Source organism: Salvelinus namaycush, chromosome 41, assembly GCF_016432855.1.
Source record: "Salvelinus namaycush isolate Seneca chromosome 41, SaNama_1.0, whole genome shotgun sequence".
Classification (NCBI taxonomy): domain Eukaryota; kingdom Metazoa; phylum Chordata; class Actinopteri; order Salmoniformes; family Salmonidae; genus Salvelinus; species Salvelinus namaycush.
In genome coordinates this window covers 5,528,897-5,546,712 of record NC_052347.1, presented here as the reverse complement: position 1 = coordinate 5,546,712, position 17,816 = coordinate 5,528,897, and the positions used below count along the sequence as shown (strand labels likewise).

The 17,816-nt window shown below is 47.2% G+C and overlaps 3 protein-coding genes across 3 annotated transcripts in view; 2 read left to right on the top strand and 1 right to left on the bottom strand.

Moving 5' to 3' along the window:
• LOC120034604 (synaptic vesicle membrane protein VAT-1 homolog) overlaps window positions 1-4,699 on the top strand; it is a 41,691-nt gene extending 36,992 nt beyond the window's left edge. Inside the window, exon 6 of the mRNA XM_038981210.1 lies at window positions 192-4,699. Coding sequence (XP_038837138.1) covers window positions 192-470 — 279 coding nt within the window. The 3' untranslated portion in view covers window positions 471-4,699. The remainder of the gene's footprint in view (window positions 1-191) is intronic.
• A 1,432-nt stretch (window positions 4,700-6,131) lies between these two features.
• LOC120034603 lies at window positions 6,132-11,934 on the bottom strand. The gene is made up of 6 exons (XM_038981209.1): window positions 11,825-11,934; window positions 10,982-11,165; window positions 10,426-10,529; window positions 7,533-10,337; window positions 7,062-7,270; window positions 6,132-6,775 (listed from the first exon to the last, which is right to left on the bottom strand). The coding sequence occupies exons 2-6, from the start codon at window positions 11,163-11,165 to the stop codon at window positions 6,670-6,672; spliced, it is 3,408 nt and encodes a 1,135-aa protein (XP_038837137.1). The 5' UTR covers window positions 11,825-11,934; the 3' UTR covers window positions 6,132-6,669.
• A 1,174-nt stretch (window positions 11,935-13,108) lies between these two features.
• Window positions 13,109-16,932, top strand: LOC120034329 (prohibitin-like). Its single transcript, XM_038980846.1, has 7 exons — window positions 13,109-13,224; window positions 13,813-13,907; window positions 14,256-14,417; window positions 14,614-14,756; window positions 14,930-15,046; window positions 15,264-15,359; window positions 15,545-16,932. Exons 2-7 carry the CDS (start codon window positions 13,823-13,825, stop codon window positions 15,755-15,757), a joined length of 816 nt encoding a protein of 271 aa, XP_038836774.1. The 5' UTR covers window positions 13,109-13,224; window positions 13,813-13,822; the 3' UTR covers window positions 15,758-16,932.
• Window positions 16,933-17,816: the final 884 nt, after the last annotated feature.

Below are 17,816 nucleotides of genomic sequence, written 5' to 3'. Positions count from 1 at the left end.
TCATCTCCTTCTAAGGGTTTGGAGAGCAATTTAGTGTGTGTGTGTGGGGGGGGGGGGGTTATGTGGCTATGTATGCATATTTGTGTGAAAGACAAACCAGCAGTCCTGGACACATGATGATAGATGGACATCTACTCTCCCACTGTCCATCATTCATTCGTTCATGTCGCTCTCTCTGCTCCTCTATCCAGGTGGGCGATGCCATGCGGAGAATGCAGGAGAGAAACAACATCGGCAAGGTGATCCTCATCACCGAGCCTATGCCAGAGGAGGAGAAGAAAGAGGAGCCTAAGAAAGAGGAGAAGAAGGAGGACAAGAAAAAGGAGGACAAGAAGAAAGACGACAAGAAGAAGGAGGACTCCAAGAAGGAGGACAAGAAAGAAGAGAAGAAGAAGGAGGAGAAAAACGAGGAGAAAAACGAGGTGAAGAAGGAGGAGAAGAAGGAGGAGCCCAAGAAAGAGGAGAAGTGAGAGTGAGGGATTGATGGATGGATGGATAGTCAGGCAGGCAGACCATCGGGGAGCTCTTGTCCTGGGAGCAGGGGTTTGGTTTGGGAGGGGGTGACAGGGCAGGGGAAATGTGGTAGGGGAGGGAAAGGGAGGTGTGGTGTGTGTGGGTTGGACTTGGGAGAGCGGGGGATGGGGGTGGGCTTTATAGACTCATTGCACAGCAGTCAATCTGTCATCCTTACCATCATCTCTCAGACCCCTCCCCAGTCCACTCTGACAGCGAATACTCAGGCCTGGGCCTATACCCACCCCTCATCCCCTCTCTCTCCTCTCCCTCACTCAAGCAAGGGTCACTTTATTTCTGAATCCCTCATGCTCCCTCATCCCCAGTGCACCTTAATGATAGCCGGGCTCACAAAACAGTTCCCGCCCTCACCTCGCCACCATGGGAAAATGACCACTACTATACGCTCTCCTATGACTCATGTCATAACAGTCTGAAGGTGTTGCCTGTTGAGACCCCAGAGAGAGAGAGAGAGACACACAGAGGGACAGTGTAGGTATAATGCCCAGGCCTGGGGTGCATCCCTGTTGCCTTGACAACGATAATTCGACCCATTCCAACTCACAGTGCCCCTCCTCCCTCCATGTCAACTCCCACTATGCTAGATTGCCCTGCGCTGACTTCCACCTGCCACCTCTCCTTCCTCTCCCTCTACTGAGTTCCCCCTACCCTCCCCCTCTCCCTATGGTATAAACCCACAGACAGACAGACAGACAGACAGAACCACACCCACCCACCATCTCACACACGGTCCAGCGTTGTGTTATGTCACTGTGCATGAGTCAGTCAGTGTTTGCTTGTCTGTGATTGGCTATCAGCTCCCCTGGAGATGTTTGCATGGCTGTGAGATGCTTGACTCCAAAGCCAGTGGTTACAGAACTCCCCTGTCAATCACCACTACCCACTCTTTATTTAAGTATATAAAGAAAGGTTAGTGGCACATCCCTTAAATGCCATGGCACTTCTAGTATCACACAGCTCCACCTCACAGCTGAGCCCACACTACATGTCCCATAATCCTAGAGGTGACGCGCTAGAGACCAGACAATAGCGTGTGACAGGATGAAGCTCCAGACAGAGAATTAAATGAGCCATTTGGTCCAGTATTAAATAGGGAGGGAGAAATCAGGGCATAGTTTTGGCGCTCTGTAGTCACTGATGTTTCTAATGAACCAAATGTTGGCAAGCAGCGCACAGTGCCAATTAGGAGAGAAAATGGTTTCTCTTCAAACAAGGGGCACAAACACACACACACACACACACACACACACACACACACACACACACACACACACACACACACACACACACACACACACACACACACACACACACACACACACACACACACACACACAGGACGATGTGTTCAAAGAGGCAGTGTTGTGTAGAGACACTAAAACATTTGAATGGAGTAAGATAGAGTGAATGCTGCCCAGTTCCTTGATATCAGACCCTGTTCCTCCCCTGGCATTCCACTCCTTTCACAGTGACCGCTCGCCTGTCGTTCTCCCTGATCTGAAACAGGGGAGTTTGGAAGGGTAAAAAAAAAACTCCTGCTGGTGTGCATTCTCACCCATCCCTCCCCCTTCATCTCTCTCTCTCTCTCTTTGTGGTCGGCATAGCAACAGGCAACAGGCTCGTCAGAGATGGCGCTGTGGTCTATTTCTCAGTCTATCTGAGCGAGCGAGCGAGTGAGTGAGTGAGCAGTATTACAGAGCAGTAAAGTGTCTCTTGAAACCCTTTAGTATTAAAGAAAATCAGGCTAACATCCTCGTTACTACACTCTGGAAATATTTCTCTTTGTCTCGGTATATTATGAGGACATTCAAATCCCATATAGTCTGTGTGGGGGTGGCACACCTAGGGTCACAATCAATAGTTGGCCTCTCCCATACGAATGCACTGCTGTCCCTTGTGGACATAATTTAGAACAGCCAAGACTGGTTTTCAGAAGTTGATTATAGGGGACTCCTTTGTATCAATAAAGCAGGGTTTTGTTTTCGACCTCCTCTAAATTATATTGAATTAATCTGATACTCGTTCTTACGTCAGAGATGAATTGTCTATGATAAACCATGGACGGAAGCTAAATCTGTTATGAGCAGGAGTCCTGCAGTACGGACAACAAAAACACCCCACTACTATCCCATTTGGAAAGATGTGAGAATCCATGCTCTTCACACACTTGCCTGTCTGCCTGCCGGTCTGCCTGCGAAGAGTCTCAGATGGTGACTAGTGACTTTGTAAAGAAGTTGTTGTGTTAGCATGAGTGGCCTCCCTCATGTCGTGTGTCAGTCATTGTGTGTGAAGATGTGTGTGTCCTCAGGTCGTTTGTCAGGTTACAAAAAAAGACTCCCACCTGCCCCTCCTCAACCCCATTACAACCTCCCCTTCCTTACACTCTTCATCTTCTTCACAGCTGTCTAGCTCTAATCCTCTCTTTCTCGCTCTCCTCCCCTTCTCTGATGAGGCCAATGTTAAGAGGACAGTTGGTATAGGTATTTTGCACTCTGCTCGCTGATCTTAATGCACTTCCAGGCATGGCAGTCCCACTCCAGTCCCGCTGGCTCTGAGTCCACTCCGCTCCTTCCCCACTCAGAGAGACCATACTGTATCTGCTGAAACTCACTGGAAGTACAGTGGAAGTGACACTTTTGCATGCAACGTGAAACACAAGCACACTTCTCTCCCTCTACCCTCTGCCAGCTTCTCCTGGGTGGCAGCTCAAATCAAACCATTCATTCATCCAGGGCTGTGAAAGTGACGACCCGGTGTAGCGGGGACAGCAGTGGGCCTGGGACGGAGTGTGAGTGCCATGTCGGTGTGGGGAGTGACTGTGTTCTGTCAGGCTCTGGTTAGTGTTCTTTTCTGATCTGCTGGGCTCCTTCTGTGAACCTGTGGACTGTGTTTCTGTTTTCTGAATGCCATGTGAGAAGCTCACGCTTCAGTAAAACGATGTTTTACTTCATGTTTTTGTTAAGTTTTTTGACCTATGTTTTTTGGTTTTGTTTTCCAAGGGGTTTAAAGTTCAAAGTTCATTCTCTTTACGGTGGGACCTGCCTAACTACATTCCTTTTCAATGTGATGAGCCTTTCTGTTGGGCCTGACCATTTGTGCCAAACTGTATGTACTCCTCTGTCAATGCCTTGACTACAACGGTGCATTCAATGAAAAAGAGAAGAAGGACAAAATAATTCTGGGTACTTTTCCGATGACCTTGTAGAAAAACAAAAACAATCTGTGTGTGATTTCTGTCCCAAATGCTTATGGGTGCTGATAGAATTTTGCTACAGTTTACAGAAGGTTTTAGTCGTTTCTGATTGGTTGGGGTCTTGCTCTCATGCCTCGATCCTAACACACACATACACACACACACACACACACACACACACAGACACACTACCTTGTTGAGAGGCACCTCCCTCCATATCCAAACTCCTCACAGTCCTCGCTGATCTCAGATCAGTGAAATGTGTCAATAGAGTATTATCAGGCCTCAGACATCTACTACAACAAACTGACGCCCACATCAGTCGACAGGCCTATGCGTTTACAACCATACCATATAATCTCCATAACAGGGAAGAGTGCATGGACGATTAGGCTGCACAGCAAAGCACACAAACTACAATCTTCTTAGAATTGAAACCCCCAAAAAACATTAAAAGATAAATAAAACACCCATTCAAAAATATACATGACCAGGTGAATCATTGAGCGTTTCTTTCATCCAACCTCTCTCTAGTTTAGCTTTGTGAACACCACCATACACCGGTTTCCTGTTTCTCTTAGCCTGATTCCAAATGGTTTGTATGGGAGGAGAGAGAGTGAGGTAGCAGATGTGTCGGGGATGTCATAGCGAGGCCAATATTTCACAGCTGCACAGATAGAAACACAGCTCTAGGTCTGTCCCAGGCGCAACATATCCGCCCGAAAGCCAATCCTAGTTCACATACAGCCCGTTGGCCTCAGACATTCCACTATCCTCTATTGCACCTCGAGAGCTCTTTGGTTCTAGTCAATTGTCAGTTAGCCAAAGCCCCGGCCTCTCCATACACACACTCGTCACACCATACACACACATCGCATTAACATCTGGAATTAAATTGCATGCATCCAATGGCATGTGGTGCAGAGATTATATGTCATTTGATTCAATGTTTTTCTTCCTGTTTGATAGAACCAAAAGGTCTCTTAGATGAACTCAGCTGCAGCACACGGGTGGGTGGGTGGGTGTAGTGAGTGGCTAGGGCGTGGGGTGTAACTGGGTGTCAGAGAGGACAGGATGAATCCGATGTTGGCTGTGCCTGAGCCCTAACCCACTCCTCCCAATCCCGAGCGCCCGATTGCTTTTCCAGCTTGGTGAATCTACGTTGTGTGTCAGCTTGAATTGCTTTTCCAGCCAGACGCACATTCTTATGCAAGAGCTCTAAAACCAGAGATGATCCATGAAGAAACTAGGGCATTTCATGCATTGGAAAACATCACAGCTCCCAGCTATATTGTTCTAGCTAACGGGTTTCCTTTGATTGGCAGTCTTAATGTCACTCTTTCACATGGTTTCTCACAGGTCATTCCAAACCGCTTCCCTTACTCTTTTTCAGAAATGGCTACATTTGAGTACATCTGTTCTTCGTTGTTCTCTCTCTCACACACACTATATCGTTCTCCTTTCCAGTCTTATGTCAATCGCAGTGCGTGGTGGAGTGTATTCCTAGTTAGAAAGATAATCCCAGTCTGACGATTATTACCACATCCAGAGGCGTACAGCCCCCACCCGTCCACCCCACACACACCCCCTTCCCGAAAAGAAAACCACCCAACCGTTTCTGGCCGTCTCTTGGCTCTTCATTAGCAATCACTAAAAACTGTTGCCATGTGCCAACTGCCGACACATTCCACGACTCTATAGGAATGCTGTGAGTGTCTGGTGCATTTGGCTAGGCTTGTTACGATGTGTATAGTACACTCGGATCTGTGTGTAGGTGACCCGGGAAAAAGGCATGCGTGTATAGTTCATTATTCCTTCCACTGTATAGTCTAGTAGTGGCTCTGTGCAGATGGAGTCCCTTTCCCTTTCCACCCTCATCATCACGGTGCCAACAGAAGCCAAATCACTGCACCTATACCTGCCCCCCCCCTCGCCTCTCCTCACTGCACCCATTCCCCCTCCTCTTCCCTCATCTGACACTGTCAAGTCAGCCTCATAACAAGATGTACATGAACCCGTCTATGGGAAAGCTTCAGAAAAACAGGTCCATTGTCACTTTCCCGTCCAGACAGCTCCGTTTCCACACACGGTTTACTGTGAGACAGCTATTCTACCTACACGTTGATTTGTTTGCTCGGTTTTCGTTCCTTCTCTCCTTCGGTCTATAGCGTTGTTTTCCCACTCTTCTAAGTTGTCTCCACTTTGTTTTTTAAACCCTTTGAATTGATGCTGCTTCTGTGCTTGACTGGGTTTTACTGCATACGTGGTGCCATGCTGTCCACAGTATAGGCTCTAGAGCTTGTAACGCTTCAATGTGTAATGTTACCATATGCCTTACATGTTTTCCAGGACTAATAAAAAAAGCATAACGGGAAGGAAACAAAATACTCGACCTGGAGCTGTGGCTTTGTTACTGTGTTATTAGGATGTTACTGTGAGGAAACAACATGGAACTGCAATTACTTGATATTTTATGGCTCATGTTTTGAGTGTGTTTACATAATGAATGGGAATGCTATCAGCGGTGGGAGTACAGAAAAGATATGGACGGTACGCGGTCACAGTAAGATAAAGATGGGAATGTTCCCGGTCAGAAATCTCGAGAGATCCAAAACACAGTACAGATCACATAAACAACAGCTGCGAGGACTAATGCTGGTCCAATAACAATAGTAGCGCAAAGACTTTTGTGTCACTATCATCCGTAAAATATCTGTGGAAATCAACTGGTCCTGATTTAAGCATGAACAACAGTACAACTATAAAACTCTTAAGAACCAAAAGGACTTCTCTCGTTGGCTTATTAACTATACAGACTCACACAAGCGTTCAACATTTCTTGGGAGTCTAGGGACACAGTGCAAAATACATACAGATTCAATTCTTGCAACACCGGAGAGAAACAAACACCTTGATTAAAAACATAGATAAGACTATCCTTGTCAGGTTTTGTTTAGGTCTTGAGACTTGGCAGGGGCCTCCTCAATCCCATGAGCCCTCAGTACCTCAGACAGGCGACTCAGATAGGTGGAGTCTGGATAACCATTCCTGTGTGGACACAAAATTACATTATGGCGTATATCTCAAATGGCACCCTAATCCTATAGTGCACTGCTTTTGACCAGAGCTCTATAGGGCTTTTCTTATATAGGTTACATCCTTAATGGCACCATACTCCCAAAAGTAGTGCACTATAAAGGGAATAGGGTGGCATTTGGGACACACACTAGGTAATAAAATGACCAGCACACAACATTGACCCCCGACTTTCTGCTCTTTACTGTTGCTATTTCAGTCGAAAGTCACTAATGGGTACTGTGACTCCAGTACTCACCCAGACTTGCCCCCCTGCAGGCTGGTCTTGTGGGGGATGCTGTCCCAGCTGACCCTGGCCCCTGGCTCCCTGCCCGTCACAGTGAAGGTGAGGCCTAGCCTGAAGGCTTTCTCCAGCCGCGGTAGGAGTTTCCTGGTACTCTCACAAAGGGGAAGGTAGGCCTCAAATACTCCCCCCCGAAACGCAGAGCCAGGCGAGGGGTGGCCCCTCTACAACAAGAGAGGGACATATGGCAGATAATGGGGTGTGTTCCAGATTGTAAACGTCACCAGACAGTTTTAGGAGTTAAACATGACAGAACTTAGAAATGCAAAGCAAGCAATTACTGACAAGGAATACTTAAGACTTAACATTTGAATATAAGCTGATTTAATAATGCCAAGAGTGCATTTGGACAGTTGACATGACACGTTTAAAATGTCAACTGTAATTGGCCCATCAGATAGCCTGGTAGAGAAGTCATGCCCTTACCCCCTGAATGCCATCTGGGATGCAGTAGGTGATCTTAACGACGGCGTCTCTGCCATGGCCTGGCAGGCTGAAGGGCATCTCAGAGTAGCTCATGTTACCCTGGACGCCCTGTGGAACTGCCACCTCAGCCTTGGGGCAAACCCTGCATTGGATGTGGACTGTGAGAAGGCACAGTGGGCACAGGGTCACCCCACACCCTGTCCTCTTCACTGACGCCCCACTCTCCCCACACACACAGATCTGTGTCCGTGCCCCAGACAGACTAGACCTTCCCGGGCCGTGACGTGTCAGAGCTCCCCCTGACCCTGACCTCTCCTGGTTCTCTGCTCCACGAGACTGTCTGTTGTTGTCCTTCTGGGTCACTCTGGATCTCAGGTTGCTTTCTTTTGGGGGCGTGACCATGTCTTGATTGGTACCGCCACCATTCACTGCTCCCGGCCTTCCTCCGTTGCCTATCGCTGAATGGCTGAGGAATGTGTCAGTCTTGCTCCCGTCTGCCTCCATGGTCCCTCCCCTCTCCACTTTCTCCTTTATGACAGGGTCTTTCCTCGCTGGTGATTGGCTAACAACTGTGTTCTTGTGTTCTGATTCGCTGTTCCTCGTCCTCTTGGAAGAGTCACTCCTCTGGATGTTTTTCTTCTCCCTGTTGGCACCAGGCCCCTCCTCTCCCCCTCTCTGAGTCTCAGACATCCGCTGAGGGCTATTGGTCTGAAACTGTGTGGAGTTCTGGACCCCATTCATCTGAAATGGACTGGACTGATTCAAAGTGGAGGTAGAGGGGACAGAGAAGTCCTCTTGTCCCCCCCTCTGGCCTGTCTCTCCAGGGAACACCTCCCTCAGTGCTGCCCCCACTTGAGAGCACAGCTGCTTGGGGCCGATCAGAAACACGCTATCTCTCATTGTCTGGATGGAGACCTTTTTGAACCGTTGCCTCACCTCAGCACAGCACACCTCTAAAGTCTCATCTGCTGGGTCAGACACGCCTAACTCAGCCAGAGGCAACTCCTGCAAACAGAAGTCTGTCTTCACCATGGCAACCAGCTTCTGCATCTCCAACTGACAGGTGCTCACCACAGATGACTCCGTACCCATAAAGATGACAGTGATGTCACTGCTTTTGTCTGATTGGCTCTCCCTCATATGCAGGTCAGAGGTCATGTCCTGTATACAGGTGGCGTAGGCCTCCTTCATGTAATTCCATATCAACATGGAAATGGTTAGCTCTGCACTGTAGGCATTTCTCCTGTCCAAGCTATTGGACCGCCTGGCTCTGGTTGTGGCTTTCTCAGCCTCACTCTGTCCTGGGTCCTGGACCTTGGACCTGGCCCGACCCGAGAAACTACTGGCACGCTTTAGGGTGGATCCTGACCCGGAGGTTGAGATGGTGGTGGGGATGGTGCTGCCCCCTGACAAGGTGTTCAGAGTTGAGGTGAATGGGGCTGTCTCACCCTGCTGCCCAACGTGTGTTGGTATTGAGCTCAGGAAGAGTCCATTCTCCATAGAGGGGGTGAACAGGGGTTCACCTCTCCTGAACAGTATATCCTCTCCACTACTCTGTGCACCTGGCCTGGAGAATCCCCCAACACCTGACCCTGCTCTGTCTAAGCCAAACAGGTCATGGCCTAACATGGGTCGAAGGCCCGGTCGTATGCTTGGAGATGTGTCCCCTACCGTCACTGTGTCCCTAGGTCTGGTCCCTAGCCCAGCCGGCCCTAATGCCTTGAAGCAGGGGGCAAACTTATACCCTCGGGCCCCCTCCGTCCTCCTCTCCGTCTCATTTTGCTTTAGCAGCTTATCTACCCTGGCGTCCAGGGGTGTTCCTGCTGTGGAGGAGAGAGTGGGTTTGAGTCTCTCCTCTTCCCCTGGCTTGGAGGAACCACATGTGGATGAGGAGGTTCGTAACAAGCTGGCTACATCCTCCACCGCCTCCTCTCTCTCCCCCAGGAGGAGGAACTGTTTTGCTTCGGACACATCGCTGCTGTTGCCAACTAAGTAGATGTTTCGGTCATCCTCACTGAGCAGCAACTTGGGCAGCCTGACCCGCAGGCCCTCCATGGCCCTGGACAGGCCTTCCCTGGGCGAGAGGACGCTCTTGGGCAGCTGGGCTCGCCGGAGCCTGGCCTCGTTCTCCTGGTAGAGCCGGCTCAGGTCCCCACGAGCCCCCCTCAGACGCTCCAGCTCCTGCCCAATGTCCCCCACCCCGGGGTCTCTCTGTAGGAACAGGGTGGTCACCCCCTCTGCGGTCACGTCCACCACCTCTACCCCATGCTGGGTGAGGATCTCCTGGTACTCCTCTCCACACTGCCTCTGCAGGTAGTGGAACAAGTCTGCATCCATGATCAGGGAGAGGTCCTCTTCCATCATGGGGGGTTCCTCAGACAGACACAGACCCACAGCACCTCCCTCTGCCTGGGCTGTCTCCTCCTCCTCCCAGCCCTGACCTCCAGACGTAAAGTCCCTAAGTGGGCCTGAGCCTAGATCACTCTGCTCACCACCTCTCCTGTGATGGTCTGTCGCCTCCTGGGTATGAGTCCTCTTCGCTTGGCCCCTAATGCCTCTAGTAAGGACTCCCAGAACACCATTGGCCCCAGGTGGGGGTGTATCTGTGGAGGCCAGGGACGCAGGGAGCCCCAGTATTTGGGCCAGTGCAGCCTGAACCTGGGAGTAGAGGCCCTGCAAGGTGCAGAGCTGCTCTGGGTTGTTATAGTGGATCTGAACATCATGACTCCTGTCAAGGCTGGTCAATGCTGCCTTTCCTCCAGGTAGCTGGCTGTAGTCCACAGTAACAGACATGCTCAAGATGACCTGAACGGGAGAGGGGGCGAAAGAGGGAGAGCATGTGAGTTTAAACAAAATGTGTCGCCTTTTTACAAATATCGTGTCAACAACATACCTTATTTGGGTCCAGGTCTTTGTGAGGTTCACTCAAGGTGAGTTCATACATCTTCCCGTCCACCTTCAGAATGTGTCGGCCATGTTGAAGCACGCTCCTTGCCACTATGCGGGGTCACCAGAGTACAAGAGCTAAATCAATCTCAGTCAGAGAAACACCCTTACTAAGCACTCCTGCCCCTGGCCTCTCCTTGAAATGTATGCCAACACCCGAGCTCACAGTTAATCGATGGTGACAGGCCATGAAGCATAACACCTTGCATTTCATAGTTAATTTGCAAATGGATGCAAAATGAAGTTTAAAAAGAGTGGCTGTGGTCAACGAGCCAGATGGAAATCTACTGATAAGGAACTTAGCAGTGGCAACGATGTACTGTAGTTGTTACTTTATGACTCTATGTTATGGTGAAATAGTCCATTTATCACCATCAACTCTCCAGTCTCCTGATCTCTTCTCTCTACCAATTCATTATTCACATTCTATCCCCGATGCACCCTACCAGCCCTCCCCTCCGAGGAGCCTCAGGCACATTATATGCACACACACACCTACTGACCTCCAATGTCCTCAAAGGTGATGAGGGCAGAGCCGGGTGTTGCCTTGACAATGGTGACAGATGCTATTTCCCCTCCTCCATTCCTGGCCCTCAGGAAGTAGATGTACAGCTTGTCTGTCAGCCGGTCCTCCTTCATATCAGTGGGCAGGCCACTCACCCTCACTGTCCTGCACTGCTCCGCCATCTGCTGGGAAAAACCGGGTTACTGACATACAGGAGGAATACATAGGTGGGTATAGCAAGCCAAGTCTCCCTTCAACCAAAACCACTGATCGTAAATTGTCAATACATGTGTCATTTCCATGTAATAGGCCAACATAACCATTTTTTTGTGGGGGTTATCTGGATATTTAATTAAATGACACTCTATATTGGACGTTGCCACGAAACTTCATCAACATAATCAACAGAAACGTTGTTTTATTAAACTGCTGTGTCAACGGAGGTCATTGCTATGGAAACAGCTTGAGATACCGTTGATGTTGATAGTATACTGTAAAAAGAGATGTGCGAACTGTTCACATGGCATGCGCACTGACTGCTTGAGGTTAAAGTAGGGTCCACAAAGAGCAATCGACCAGTAGGCTTCAAATCACTTTCATCCACTGTTTCAGAAATACATTCCCTTCCCCGCTCTATAAAAGAGACCATCACTTTTACCATCAGATCACAACATCTGTGAAAATCAAAGGAATGGGTAAGTGTGACCACGGAGACTGAGAAAATGAAACTTCAAGGAAGTGCACAAATCCAACGACACAATCTAAAATGACCTCAAAGTAGAGCTCTTCAAGGCATTGCTTTTTTCCCACAACGATATCAACGCAAATATCCATACCTTACCTTTTTAGAAGCCTCTCATATCTCTCGTCTCGCACCAAAGACGTGGACGTACTTCCCTTGCATGTTGTTCAAAACATGGATGGAAAGTGAAACTATGAAGTAGGAACTGGGGAGTGAAGATTGTTGTTGTTCTTCATTGCAAACGCCAGGGGGCGAACATAAGGCCAGGTTCACAGGTCCAAAAATGAATCAATGCATTGGTCAATTGAAAACCTAGATTAGAATTGTCCAGTAATGAGATACATTTGTCTTTCAACAAATTGTGTGCGTGTGTGTGTGTGTGTGTGTGTGTGTGTGTGTGTGTGTGTGTGTGTGTGTGTGAAACCAGCCACTGAACGTTCTGAAATGATACACAGTAAGTTCAACTTTATTTTCATAATATGTCTCACTAACTGAAGAAGAAACAGTCAAACATGTGGCATTATTATGGCCTAGGCATTATTCTCGCCAAAGAGATGATTCATTCAACCAAAGATAGTACAGTATGAAGATGAAACTGCTGAAACTGCTTCTCCAATAGAAATCCCCGATCACACTTGTAGGCAATGTCATGGCGACAATGGCCTACAAGCTCATGCGCAGAAATACGTCATCGCGTCTAACGGGTTGTTTAGTGCTGAACTGCACTTGTGTAGACCGTCAAATCAAAGGCATTATTTCGATATAAAGTTGTTTTTTGCGAACATAAAAACGTGTCAGTTTGTCAGTTTCACGATGTTGGAGTAATAAGATTTCGGCTCAAATATAGATTGTGCCTTTAGATTTTGGGAAAATTAACAACTAACGAAGAATTTTTCACTTCTCAAACCCAAACCCTGGCCCGGTCTGTATGGTCTGTTTCGCAATCGTTCCTGGAAGTCTTGCGATGTTGCACCTCAGTGTTTAGAAACTCTGTGATTCAACCCTTTTCAAATGACAGAAATATTTAATTATCATTATAAACTGGGTGGTTCGAGCCCTGAATGCTGATTGGTTCACGTATACGTATTTTTACTGCTCTAATTACGTTGGTAACCAGTTCATAATAGCAAACGGCACCTCGGGAGTTTGTGGTATATGGCCAATACAATACGCCTAAGGACTGTATCCAGGCACTCCACGTTGCAACTAAGAACATCCCATAGCCGTGGTATATTGGCTATATACACCACACCCCCTCGTGCCTTATTGCTTAATTATATCATAATATTACTATTATCATAGTTGGTGAACTTCAGCAACCAGAATGCTCAGCGATATTCTCACTAGCCAATGAATTGCATCAATAAACAAGTCCCGAAGCACTACTTATCCAATCAGAGAGGAGTTTGTTGCAAGGTGATGCCCATGCTGTGTAGAAAAGAAATCATGCGTTCTAACGTCTGCTCTGGTGGAGGTCATAGATAGAACTGAAAAAATAGGTGAGTGCTAATTTAATTCGTTCTGACTATATACATGTATAAATATATAATTAACCAAGCTCCCTAATAGTCAGATATAGCTATTGTAATGCTGTGTGGGTAATTATTCAGTAAACCGGGAAGGTACGCATTGAGTAACTTGGACACGAGCGACCGATTTGCAAGTTCTTGTCGCTGCGTAAGCATGTAGCAACAGATCGTCATGATAGTGTTTGTTACCCTGATCTAGAGCTATCACTTGGCATGGTCCAGGTGCGACATTGCGTGACAAATGTTTCAATTCACATAGTTAGTTAAATGGTGTTAGTCGTTTTTGTTGCAAAGTCTGCTTGCTTGGCTCGCTAGAGTGATTTAATGTAGCGTTGGCATCATTGACAGACCAAGGCCATCACGTCAGAAGGGACTAAGTCAGAGCTCAGGAAAACCGAACAACACTTATTTGGATAGCTTTAGGAGCTACTTACCTACATGTAGATTTATTATACCACCACATAATCAATTATATAATTAACATCTAGAGTTTTATCTGGTGAACTCCAATAGAAATGATAGTAAATGTATAATCTTTAATATTTCCCCCCCCCCCAGGGCTACAGACATGGCGAAACTATTTGAATCCATCGGGAAGTTGGGGCTGGCCCTCGCGGTTGGTGGAGGTGTTGTGAACTCGGCCCTCTTCAATGGTGAGACATTGAGCTCTGTAAATGGATCAGTTGGATCAGTTTACTAGGCAAGGCACGTAAGAAAAATCTCATTTACAATGACTGCCTGTCTGTGGGTTAACTGCCTTGTTCAGGGGCAGAACGACAGATTTTTACCTTGTCAGGTCTGGGATTCAATCCAGCAAACTTTTGTTTACTGGCCCAACGCTCTAACCACTAGGCTACCTGCCGCCCGAAAGGGATCTTGATATCATTGTAACACTTGGATGCAATACTAGAAATTACAAATGACATATCTGAGGCTTTAAAGTTGTGAGTTCCATAAAACTATCAACCTGAATTGTCCAAATATTTCTTCACATGTTTCAGTTGACGCAGGTCATCGGGCAGTTATATTTGACAGGTTCCGGGGAGTGCAAGAAGCCGTAGTTGGCGAGGGAACCCACTTCCTCATTCCCTGGGTACAGAAGCCTATCATCTTTGACTGCCGTTCTCGTCCACGCAACGTGCCTGTTGTCACAGGCAGCAAAGGTAACTAACATGAGTCACGAGGACCGGCACAATAGCTTTCACACGTAGTCTTTCTCTGGCATACTAAAAGCTTTTACCTACCTATCCTTCTGTCGCTTAATTTCAAGCTCTATCCAAGAGTTTTCCTTTTTACGTCAACTGTCCTCTTGCAGTTTTTTTGTAATGTTTTAATTCCACCCCCCCCCCCCCCCCACAGATCTGCAGAATGTGAACATCACACTGCGTATCCTCTTCCGGCCGGTGACTAGCCAGCTCCCACGCATCTTCACCAGCATCGGAGAGGACTACGACGAGAGGGTACTGCCATCCATCACCACAGAGGTCCTCAAGTCCGTGGTGGTGAGTGTTGGACTAATGCCACATTTCTTTATAAGTTTTTACCCTGGTGTTTGGGGTAAAACCAAACTCTACCTCTAAAAGTCTGAGTGGCATTGGGTTGCAGTGAAGTCTACGCTATCCTGTTATTTCCTTGCGTGTATGTTTATATAGGTGTGTTTGTGTGTGCCTCACAGGCCCGGTTTGATGCCGGTGAGCTCATCACCCAGAGAGAGCTAGTGTCTCGGCAGGTCAGTGACGACCTGACAGAAAGAGCCAACACCTTTGGCCTCATCCTGGATGACGTCTCGCTGGTAAGCTGTTGTTTAAAGGGATAACGCACTCAAAACGACTAAGTCCTATGATTTACAATGTTGAATAACGCTACCTTGTGAGAAGAATACTTTTCCGTGCAGATGTTTCATTTCGCTGTTTTAATAAGTAGGGAAGCAACAGTGTTTATCAGTGGGTCTGGTCATCACTTGTACATGTTCTGTGTTTTTAATTGAAGACATGTTCCTCCTTCCTCAGACACACTTGACGTTCGGTAAGGAGTTCACAGAGGCTGTTGAGATGAAGCAGGTGGCTCAGCAGGAGGCCGAGAGGGCCAGGTTTGTCGTGGAGAAGGTAAGAAGGAGAAAGGGTTTGTTTGAGACATTGACAGATTTATTCTGTAAGGTGATAAGAATGATAAACGTGCATTTAATACACTTTAAGCTGGAAGTGACCCTAAACAACCAAGTGATTCTGACCTTGCACACCTTCATAAAGGATGAATAGAAGTAAACAGTGTTTCTTCTCTACTTCCCCAGGCCGAGCAACAGAAACAGGCAGCCATCATCTCAGCAGAGGGTGACTCCCAGGCCGCCCTGCTCATTGCTAACTCTCTGCAGGAGGCTGGAGACGGCCTGGTAGAGCTGCGTAAACTGGAGGCTGCCGAGGACATCGCCTTCCAGCTGTCCCGCTCCCGCAACGTCACCTACCTACCTGCCGGCCAGGGCACACTCCTCCAGCTGCCCCAGTGAGACCCACACACCCTGACCTAACCGCCCCTCCCTGTGACCAGCCAATGCATGGGCCATGGAGGGGATGTGGGGCGAGGGGAATGGGCGTCCACCTTCACACTCTCCTCCCACTAACTATGGACTGGTGAAATAATTTCAGCTTGGGAGTGTGGTAAAGTTCTGAAGTTTGGGCAGTGTGTGGGGGAGGGAGCCTGAGGCTTGATCTATGGTAAACTACATATAGTAAGTTCTGTCAAATACAAAATTGGTGATGCAGTAAATTATTTTGGATTTGTCTAGCAAATTCAGCGCAGTGACCGAGGGGCCTGTGATATGATAAAGTTGTAATTGTGTTAATTTAGGGAAAGAGCTGTTTGGAATGTCATGAGAAAGATGGAACATTTTAGCCCTATTGTAACCACCACAGCAATCACAATACTGGGGATCGGAGAGGACAAGCTATTTAATCAACTGGATTTACATTCATCTTAGCCAATCACAAACTTCCCTGGGTGAATAAGATCCTGCTACTATACACCAAAGTAGTGTGGGATCCAAAGCACCCTTGTTTTCAAACTCATAACTTTAAATTGCCTCATACAAACAAATGATCTGAACTAATCTATTCACAGCCATATATTCTAAATATGACTCTGAATCTACCCATCCCTTTGATGGTCTATTGTGCAGAGATGGCCTATCAAATGTCCTCTCACAGCTAGCTTTCCTAAAATCCTTCCAGTTTGATTGCCATGGAGTCCCAGTGCTGCACTCCCCTCTACTTGATTGGATCCTCTACAGAATCATCTTTGGTTTACTAGCACGCTGTCCACACCACCTCATCCATGGTCCTCAGTGACATGGCCTTCCTAGCCCAGTGGTATGAAACGTGCCTGTAAGATGGTCAAGGGTTGCAACCTTCCCTCGTTCTTTAAAGTATGTCGCTGTGTCTTTATTTTGGAGGGAGGATATGCAAGCCACCGCATTCCATTCAATGTCTCAACTTAACAATAAAATTGTTTTTTTCTACAGCAAAGTGACAGCTCTTTGTGCGTGTACCAAGTCTGTGACACGTGACACGGTTGTTATGGTTTTCTCATTTATAGCCACAAGAGGGCCCTGTAAATGTATTGTGAGTTTTGCATCCAATTTCGAATACCTGTACTTGAGTGCATAAATATAAAATGTAGACCAGATTTAACTTCTGTCTGCCATTGTGTAAGTTCTGTATAGCGGTTGAAAGGACTCCCCAAGCATCTGTTTTTGAGGTATACATTGAGGCAGAGAACAAAAACATTGTCAGGCTACCATTGCATAAATACATGCAATGTAGTTTATACACTGTGATAAAGCTAAAGTAGTGGTAGCCAGTTTTAGGTTTATTTCTGTTACATATCAGATGTTTTTGTTCTATTGCCTTTCACCACCTAGCCCAACAGCCTGATATAGGTTGTAGACATTTTAGCACAGACATTTGCATAATGGAGTTTTTTTTTTTTTAACGGTGCACCATTCTGTCTCGTTTACACGATGTAAGTATGATTTCCTGTTTGTTTTACACAGTCAGTTGTGGGCACTACAGTAAATATTAAAATATAATTAACTTATTCGCATGTCCGTAATTGGCATACTTCAAATGACAATTACACATTTTAGTACCTAGGTCAGAGGGGAAAGTTGCTAAATATACGGTTGCACATTACACATTTAATTTTAGAAGGGTGGTTACAGACGGGAATAACGGAGCAGTCTCAATCTACTGTGTTTGGTTAGTACAGACATCCATCCTTATTGGCTTCTTCTATGTCCAGGAAATGGGCAATGAAAAAAATGTATCTAACAGAAATCTCCATCTGTGCATTGCCATTTAGATGTACATTTCATGCAGTAGTTCGCTTTTTCCAGTAACTGATTCCGTGTCTAATCCAGCTCTGGTTTTCTTATAATTTCCCGGCTAAAGATGGGGACAGACACGAGTGCGCGCATCGTGCCCTGTCTGGTTTGGAGGGGAGACGAAAAAATTGTGGCGCGCCTACCCAACCCAGACAGCCGCCTGCCTGTCAGTGCCTGGGATGAGCGA

Bases quoted from the DNA above. Each gene is read 5' to 3' on its own strand.
- LOC120034329 (XM_038980846.1), top strand. From the start codon at position 13,823: ATGGCGAAACTATTTGAATCCATCGGGAAGTTGGGGCTGGCCCTCGCG. The intron at 14,418-14,613 runs GTAACTAACATG...CCCCCCCCACAG, and splicing joins TGTTGTCACAGGCAGCAAAG to ATCTGCAGAATGTGAACATC. The intron at 14,757-14,929 runs GTGAGTGTTGGA...TGTGCCTCACAG, and splicing joins AGGTCCTCAAGTCCGTGGTG to GCCCGGTTTGATGCCGGTGA.
- LOC120034603 (XM_038981209.1), bottom strand. From the start codon at position 11,165: ATGGCGGAGCAGTGCAGGACAGTGAGGGTGAGTGGCCTGCCCACTGAT. The intron at 10,338-10,425 runs GTATGTTGTTGA...TCTCCCGTTCAG, and splicing joins AAGACCTGGACCCAAATAAG to GTCATCTTGAGCATGTCTGT. The intron at 7,271-7,532 runs GTAAGGGCATGA...CTCTTGTTGTAG, and splicing joins TCCCAGATGGCATTCAGGGG to AGGGGCCACCCCTCGCCTGG.